This window comes from Chelonoidis abingdonii, chromosome 2 (assembly GCF_003597395.2).
Source record: "Chelonoidis abingdonii isolate Lonesome George chromosome 2, CheloAbing_2.0, whole genome shotgun sequence".
NCBI lineage: Eukaryota > Metazoa > Chordata > Testudines > Testudinidae > Chelonoidis > Chelonoidis abingdonii.
The window spans coordinates 302,051,264-302,060,067 of record NC_133770.1 but is presented as its reverse complement, the minus strand read 5'-3'; the positions used below and the strand labels follow the sequence as shown (position 1 = coordinate 302,060,067).

Sequence of the window (8,804 nt, the reverse complement as noted above, 5' to 3'; positions counted from 1 at the left end):
GGGTTGGGGGATGGACAGACAGAAGGGGTGTAGGGGATGGACAGATGGGTGGGGGGATAGACAGAGGGGTTGGGGGTGGACAGACAGAAGGGGTGTAGGGGATGGACAGACGGGTTGGGGGATGGACAGATGGGTTGGGGGATGGACAGACAGAAGGGGTGTAGGAGATGGACAGATGGGTGGGGGGATGGACAGACGGGTTGGGGGATGGACAGACAGATGGATGAACTGTGAAATCGTTACTTTCCTTCTTGCCTCCCGCTGCTCCTGGCAAGAGTGGGTGGCCTGCCTTGGTTCTGTGGCGCATGATGCTGTGGCTGGGCCAGCTGGGTTCTCAGAGGGTCAGTTGCAATCACTGAAAGACCCAATCTGTTTTCCAGAGTGATTGGGAGGCCCCATCTGAAGAGCTCCCTGGACGCTGCAGCAGGACACAGGGGGATCCGGTAGGTGGCACTTCCATGTTCGACGCAAAGGGCAGGGCCGGCTCCAGGCACCAGCGGAGGAAGCATGCTAAGGGGCGGCATTCCAGCCATGCTTGGGGCGGCACAGGCCAGGCGGCCTTATTTTTTTTTTTTTTGCTTGGGGCAGCAAAAATGGTAGCGCTGGCCCTGGCAAAGGGGGAAACGACGGGGGGCCCCCTGGGGAGTTTGCTCCCTTCTCAAGGTGCGTAGATCCCTGCTAGCACTGCTCAGGCAAGGAGCGCAGGGGGGAGGTCCCTGTGTTTGGGAGCCCTAGGTACAGGTGTGCGGGGTCTGGGAGACACACTGCTGACTAAATCGCACTGCGTGTCCCTGTGAACTCTTCAGAGCCAAGCCCCTGATCCCTGCTCAGTGCTCCCAGTGCCAGCCCCAGGCTGCAGCATGCTCGGTACCAGGCTAGTGCAGGAGCAGGGCTGGTGTTCCAGACATGCTTTCCTGAGGAGTCAGAACTGTTCAGCACAACGCGTCTGCCTGGGGCGTCACACAGCATCACCGACCAGCGAGCCCTCCCTCTCCCTCCCGTCCCCCCATGAGGTGGGCGAGCATGTCCTGCTCTGCAGTGGGACAGACCAGAGACCAGCCAGAGCCACGGGAAGATCCCATAGTGCCTGCATTCCTAGCACCCCAGAGAGCACCCTGCCCCCTGGGCTGGTGCCTCGTCTCTTGCTCTGGATTTGACCAGAAAGTCTGTCCTGACCTGAAGAACCGTCCCAGGGCAAGCTCTGTTGAAACCCACCTGCTCCCTCCCAACTGACAAACTGGTGTTTTCTGTTGGGAAACCGTTTTGTGGAACAGTCCTCGCCCGGCTCTGCACGAGGCCTGGAGATGTCCCTCCTCATCCGGCCCAAGAACTGAGACCCACCCCGAAGTGTCAGCACTCGGCCCTGCGGCTGCACGGGGACTCCTGGGCCACAGCGAGAGGCAGTGACAGCACTGGAGCCAAAGTTCAGGAGTTCCCGTTTCCCACAGCTGTGGTCAGACAACTAGACAGCACCTGCCTCCATGTGGCTCTGGGGAGAAGGAGGAAGGATGTGCTGGGGGCTGAGAAGGGAACTGGGAGAGCTCGGCTGCAGCCCTGTCTCTGCCGCTGACTTGCCATGTGACCCTTGGCAAGTCACCATCCCACCCTGTGCCTTAGTTTCCCCTCTATCGAATGGGGAACTTTCACCAGCTGGAGGGTTAACTCACGGGATACTGCAGTATCACTGCTGGCCCTTCTCTGGCATGATGGGAGCCCTCCGGTACCATCGGATACCACATGGGGTCCCAGGCCTGCCCCATCTTTCTCCCAGGGGCCCTCACTGGAGCTCTGGCTCCCTGTAGGGCTGTGCTAGCTTCTCCCTGTGTAACAGGTGGGGCGGGGGGCAGAGGCACCTCCTGCCGCAGGGCTCAGAGGCAGAGCAGAGGAAGGTGCTTACTAAGGCGGCTCAGATGCAACTTCCTCTGGGGGTGGAGGCTCCATTCTGCCGGTTTCCTTCCTGCCCTGCTGTTAGCCCACGATGCGGCAAAGCATCAGGCTGCACCGTGGGGCCAAATCTGGGCCCAGCCGGGCCCAGCCGCTGGCAAAGGGGGACACGGCCCCCCTTCACTCACCCCCAGCCCCTTCCATCCACCTGCCTCCTCCCCTCATGCTCCCACAGGCAGCCCCAGAACCCTGGGCCAAGGAAGCGAGGGGGTCACTGCCTGCGCTGCATGGGGCTGGACATGGGGGTAGCTGGGGGATGAGGGGGGCACACAGAGATCCTGATGGGGAGGTTGCAGAGTCCCTGGAATGGGGGGGCTGGGAAGGGGGTACCTGGGAAGCTCGTGCAGAACGCTGGGCTGGGCTGGGCTGCGAGAAGCCCTGGGGGCACAGAAGGAGTGCAGTGAGTGATCCCCCCACGCACAGAAATCTTCATTGCAAAGTACTGCACACCCCACCCCCAAGGGCCAGGGCATGACCCCAGCCAGCGGGCCGCCCTCTCCCCACACTGACACCCTCACTGCCCCAGAGCGCTGCAGCATTGCCACTGGCTCCCCTGCACCCCCTGTCTGGGGGTGTCTGCAGCTGAGGAAGGGCTTGTTCGGCAGGAGTCTCTCCCACCCCCCTGGGACAAGCAGAGGCCAGGTACAGTTGGGTGGCTTCACTTCCACCATGACCCTCCGTGCATTTCCCAGGTCTGTACAGCAAAGCCAGGGAAGGGAGGGGGCCAGGAGCAGGGAAGGCTGGACCTGCTGGGAGGGGGATCCGCTGCGGAACAGGAGCCTAAGGGGGCATTTGTGGAGGCCAGCGGCTGGGGAGCAGGATCTGCTTGGCGGTGGCAGGGGGACGCACCGCTAAAAATACAAGAATGAAGGGGATGAGCTCAGGGGCTGGGAGAGGGATTGTGGGGGGCAGAGGCGGGGGAGGTGGGCCAGGGGCTGGGAGGGGAATGCTGGGGCCAGGGCAAGGGCAGAAGAAGGGAAGGGGGCTGGGGAGGGGGATGTGCTGGGGGCCAGAGGCGAGGGAGAGGGATCTACTGGGGGGCAGGGCTGGCGAGGGGGATGGGTCAGGGGCTGGGGAGGGGCGCCCCGGCCCCGCTGCTCCTCTCCCGGGGGCTAACCGGCCTGGGGGCAGTGGCTGTGGGACCCGCCAGGCTGCTGAGGGAAATGCCCCCGCCCCACGAAGTGTTAAAGGCCAGAGGGCCCCGGGGCCGCCTGCTGGGCGGGAACCAGCGGCTCGGGCCAGGCTTTAAGCACCTGCCGGAAGGCGACCCCGTCTGCGGGCCCAGTATCGCCCCCCCCGCCCCGCAGGGACCCCCAGGCAGGGGCCCGGCTCAGAGCAGGGGCTCGGCGCGGCGCTCCTGGGCGCTAGTCCCGGCTCTGCGCAGGCTCGCTGAGTCCATCCCCCACCCCCTGCCTCAGTTTCCCCACCTGGGCAATGACGCGCCCCGCTGCGGGGCGGGTTACTGGGCCCTGCGGCTGCCCCTGCCGACCTCGGGGCCGCGCCCCCCCCATCCTGCCCCCCCCCGGGCTGCTCCCGGGTCCGGCCCAAGTCCAGCGCGGCAGGCGAGTGTGACTGCGGGGTAAGAGCCAGCCCTGGCCAGGGGCTCGGACCCAGCGCCCGGGGAGGGGGCCCAGACGGGATCTCCCGGGTCCCCGGGCTGCGGCTCCTTTAAGCGCTCGGGGGGGGCCCGGCCAGGTAGGGGCGGCTGCTTTCGCTTTCAGCCCGGCCCCGCAGCGGCTCCGGCCGCTCTCGGTGAGGGGGCTCCGGGGCGGGGGCTGCCCGCGGGGGCTCTCGGACCGGCCAGGTGGCAGGTGGCTGCTTCTGACGGCAGCCAATGGGGAGGCGCCAGGTCAGTGCCCAAGGCACCGGTACGAGGAGGGGGGAAGGACACCCCAAGGTCACACGGCGCTGGGGGTGGAGCTGGCAATGGAACCCAGGCGTCCGGGCCCCCCCACTCTAACCACTAGACCCCACTCCCCTCCCAGGGCTGGGGAGAGAACCCAGGAGTCCTGGCTCCCAGCCCCCCAGCTCTAACTACTAGACCCCACTCCCCTTCCAGGGCTGGGGAGAGAACCCAGGAGTCCTGGCTCCCAGCCCCCCTGCTCTGACCCACCAGCCCCCGCTCCTATCCCAGAGCTGGGGAGAGAACCCAGGAGTCCTGGCTCCCAGCCCCCCCCCAACTCTAACTACTAGACCCCACTCCCCTCCCAGGGCTGGAGAGATAACCCAGGAGTCCTGGCTCCCAGCCCCCCCAACTCTAACCACTAGACCCCACTCCCCTCCCAGGGCTGGAGAGAGAACCCAAGAGTCCTGGCTCCCAGCCCCCCAATCCTAACCAGTAGACCCCACTCCCCTCCCAGGGCTGGAGAGAGAACTCAGGAGTCCTGGCGCCCAGCCCCCCCAACTCTAACCACTAGACCCCACTCCCCTCCCAGAGCTGGAGGGAGAACCCAGGAGCCCTGGCTCCCAGCTCTGGGGTCTTTGCTGCCTGCATGATGCCTGGGACTTGCTGGCCCCCTGAAATGACAATGTGGAGGGGCAGCCACTGAGTCACGCTGCCAGGGACAGGTTACGTGGGCCCCCTGTTGCATGAAGCAGGGTGAGCAGGTGAGGGTGATGGAGCAGGGCCTGGGGTAGGCAAGGGGTGGGGGGAAGGAGAGCGGGGAGGGGACCAGGGTGGGGCAGAGCAGGGAAGGGCTCAGGAAGTGGGCTGGCAGGAAAGCCCAGGTAAGGGCAATAGGGCAGGGGCATGGGGCTGGACATGGGTGAGGGAGACACAAGCCGTCCTTGTGGCCAGACGGGCGGGTGCCCTGGGATAACACTGACACCCTGCTCGTCAGTGGGGGGATCGAACGGGGGCCCTTGGAGCTTAGTGCAGGAGCTAAAAGCCCCCTGGCTCATAGCTCGGGCTGCAGAGCAGACTCGTTCGTCTCTCTCTAGTAGTCTCGGTGCCACTCAATGGCGGGGGCAGGGTTTACCCTGCACTCATCAGGGCGCCTAGCACACGCAGCAGGTAACGTTCCTCTGGGCCTGGGTCCTGGTCCCCGCCAGTCCCTCCCTGCGGCCTATCCCCAGGTTCCGTCCAAGGAGGGGGTCATCCCGAGCCCCGTCCGCAGGCTCCGTCCAGGGGTGGGGGTGTCTTGGGCCCCATCTGTGGGCTCTGTCCTGGCTGCACTGAGCCTCAGGCCGCGTTTGCTGTTGCTGAGGCCCTGCGCTGCCACCCTCTGCTCCTGGGGGAGCAGCCGCAAACCCCCGTTCAGAGGAGCCTTGGCCGGCCAGTCTGTAAACCCACCAGGGGGTGTTTGGGGTCATCAGCCCGCCCAGCCTGCCAAGACCCACCCCAGGTAATCAGCAGGGGCAGATGCCAATGTCAAACCACTCACCCAGGGGCGTGGGGTTGATCCCACCATGCACCACCTGCCCCCGGTGATGCCCAGCACCCACCAGGCAGCACTGACTTCAGCCCGTTCTCTCCCTGCAGCACCTCCCCGGATGCAAAGCGCTGTGCACGAGGCTCCCCGGTCACTCAGCTGCTCCTCCCAGCCCTGCAGGACCCCGGGGCCGTGCATTGGGACCCCCGGGGCGTGGCGAAGTCTGACCGGAGCCCCCGGGAAGTAGGTGGAGCAGGAACGCCCGGGCTCCCCCACCCCTGGTGCCGTGCAGCATGGTCCTGCGGGAGTCTCCGTTCCCGAACCGGCTCCTGAGCGGCCTGTACAACCTGGGCCAGTACCTGCTGTTCCCCAGCTACTGGGCCGCTGACTGCCTCCTCGACCTCAGGGAGACCACGGCGGAGCGGCAGCAGTGTCGGTGCTGCCCCTGCTGCCCACTGCGGGCACTGGTCACCGGCCCCTTGCTGCTGCTGCTCCTTGTCCTCTCCATGCCCGGCGCCCTCCTGGGCCTGCTGCTGTGGATCCCCTTGCAGGCTGCCCGCAGGCCCTTCGCCTACAAACACAACATGCTCTCGCGCCACCCAGAGGTGTGGGAGCTGCCGGGCACAGGCAAGGTCTTCAGCTTCGTCAGCGCCAACGTGTGCCTCTTGCCCAACGGCCTGGCCAAGTTCAGCAACCTGGGACAGATGAAGCAGCGGGTGGCCCGCATCGGCCAGCGCCTCACGCAGGGGGAGGCCAGCGCCAGCTTCGCCAGCCCCAGGAGCAGCCAGTTTCTGCTGCCCACCAAGTACGGGGCCACCATGGCCAGCCCACCGAGACCGGAGAGCCGTACCCACCGCCCTGGCGCCAGCGTGGTGATTGAGGTCCCTGACGGGGAGGGAGAGGCTGGGCCCGGGGAGATCTCGGTGCCCTTCCCACCAGACGTGGACTTCGTGTGCCTGCAGGAGGTGTTTGACCAGAGGGCAGGCACCCGCCTGTGCCAGCTGCTGAGCCCCTTCTACGAGCACATCGTGTACGACGTGGGCGCCTACGGGCTTCAGGGCTGTTGTACTCTCAAGGTGTTCGGCAGCGGGCTCTTCCTGGCCAGCCGCTATCCCATGCTGGCTGCCCAGTACCGCTGCTACCCCAAGTGCTCGGGCGAGGACGCGCTGTCTGCCAAGGGGCTGCTGTCCGTGCAGGTCAGGAGCTGCTCCAGCTGCGGGGAGCCCAGGGCCAGCTGTCCCCCAAGCAGCAGCTGCCTGCATCTGCCCCAAAATCCCAGAATCCCCAGACAGTGGGTGGTGGGAGTAGGGCCCCCCGATGCTCTTGTTCAGCCTGTTGGGGGGACACCCCTCGGACAGTGCCTGCGGCCGGAGCTTGACGGCTCCGGGAGCCCTGGCTGGGGAAGTGGGTGTCTGCAGCCCAGCAGGGACAGGGCCTGGCGCTTTGGGAATGACCCTGCCAGGAAAGCAGTGAGAGCCCTTGGCAGCGGGGCTGGGAGCCAACAAGCTGGCTGAGGGGGCTCAGCCTCTGACAACGGGCCCCTGACCCCGCTGCTGCCCCGGCCACTCACTCCCCCTTAGCCAGGCCTGGAAACGCCTGCCCCAGCGTGGGATGGAAACTGCTCTGTGTGCCCAGGGCTTTGCCTCCTCCCAGCACTGAGAACAGTCACCCAGGGAGTGTCGCCCAGCTCTGCAGCAGCCTCCCGGGGGCAGCCTGGGGCTCGCAGGGCTCGTGCGACCACTCACAACCGGCCACATGGACATGGCTGGGGCTGGGGCTCTGACCCCGGGGGACGTGGCTGGGGCCGGGACTGGGGCTTGGGCTCTGACCCCAGGGGGATGCAGCCAGGGGTGGGGCTCGGGCTCTGACCCGGGGGGACGCGGCCGGGGCTGGAGCTCTGACCCCGGGGGCGGAGACAGGGACATGGCCGGGGTTGATGCTCAGGCTTTGACGCCAGGGGGATGTGGCCGGGGCCGGGGCTGGGGCTCTGACCCCGTGGGGACATGGCCAGGGCTGGGGCTCTGACCCCGGGGGGACGCAGCCGGGGCTGGGGGTGGGGCTCTGACCCCAGCAGGATGCAGCCGGGGCTGGGGCTCGGGCTTTGACCTCGGAGGGACGCGGCTGGGGCTGGAGCTCTGACCCTGGGGGGCCGTGGCTGGGGCTGGGGCTCGGGCTCTCACTCTGGAGGCTCGCCAGCCCTGCACCGGGGGCTCGCTGCCGCAGGCTATCTAGCTGTGCCCCGGGAGCTGGGCTCCCAACCCACAAGGTGCTGGGACCCAGGACCGGCTCCAGGCCCCAGTACGCCAAGCGCATGCTTGGGGCGGCATGCCGCAGGGGGTGCTCTGCCGGTTGTTGGGAGGGTGGCAGGCAGCTCCAGTGGACCTCCCGCGGACCTCCCGCAGGCGTGCCTGTGGATGCGCCACCGGAGCCGTGGGACCAACGGACCCTCCGCAGGGACGCCTGCGGGAGGTTCACCAGAGCCGCGGGACCAGCGAGCGGCAGAGCGCCCCGTGGCGTGCTGCCGTGCTTGGGGCGGCGAAATGGCTAGAGCCCGCCCTGCTGGGACCTCAGCCAGACAATAAGGTCTGAGTCCAGGGCACCCATGGGTGACGGACATGTGGGTACATGAACCGTGGGGGGGTCGTCTGCTCCCAGCTCCTAGCCATGCCTGCACTGATGGCTGAAACTGACCCTCCTTCCCCGCGGCTCTGCCTCGCCCTGGCCAGACGCCTGCACCCCCTGCGATGGGGCCCGTGTGACGCGGGGCCTGCCAACTCGTAACGGGCAACGTTTCCATGTGCGCGCGCTAGGTGCAGCTGGGGGCAGCACACGGGCAGCGGATTGTGGGCTATCTGAACTGCACACACCTGCACGCTCCAGCCGGTGAGTGTTGGGAGGGGGCTGGGGAGGGAGAACAACTCGTCCAGATGCCCCCCTTCCCCGTTCGGCTCCTGGGAGCAGCCCAGCCTCTGCCCTGCCACGCTCCTGGAGCAGGCTTGGTGCTGGCTTAGCACCTGGGCACTGGCTTCTCTGCTGCCCCAGCCCCGGCTCCCTCTGCTTCCCCTCTTGCCCTCCCCACTGGGCCCCTGCGAGCCAGGGGCAGCACCTGTCCCTTGGGCTGGGCTGAAGTCCCAGCGCCAGGGTCCAAATCTCCCCTGACCCCAGGGTCTGCAAGGGCAGCCGGGGGGACCCCGTGAGTGGTGGGGAGGGGGCCGGGGCGCTGGCTTCCTGCCCTGGGGCTCCTGGCTCCATGGCTGGGCGATGCCTGAGGGGAGCCCCACAGGGGTTGGATGTGGGGTGCTGCCAGCAGCACAGTAGGGTTTCCAGGTGTCTGGTTTTTAACTGGAAAGTCCCGTCACAAAGGGACCTGGCAGTGCCGGTCAGCAGTGCTGACTGGACACTAAAAATCCAGTTACCTGCAGTTACCGGCCTCCGTCACCAGGGAGCGCTGCTCTCCCTCCCCTCCCCCGCCCTGCCCTCCACCCCCCA

The 8,804-nt window shown here is 67.0% G+C and overlaps 1 protein-coding gene across 1 annotated transcript in view; it reads left to right on the top strand.

The window, feature by feature from the left end:
* Positions 1-8,804, top strand: part of LOC116819590 (sphingomyelin phosphodiesterase 5-like) — a 16,553-nt gene that overhangs the window by 3,329 nt on the left and 4,420 nt on the right. The window contains exons 2-4 of the mRNA XM_075063407.1: positions 393-443; positions 5,426-6,511; positions 8,126-8,198. Coding sequence (XP_074919508.1) covers positions 5,609-6,511; positions 8,126-8,198 — 976 coding nt within the window. The 5' untranslated portion in view covers positions 393-443; positions 5,426-5,608. The remainder of the gene's footprint in view (positions 1-392; positions 444-5,425; positions 6,512-8,125; positions 8,199-8,804) is intronic.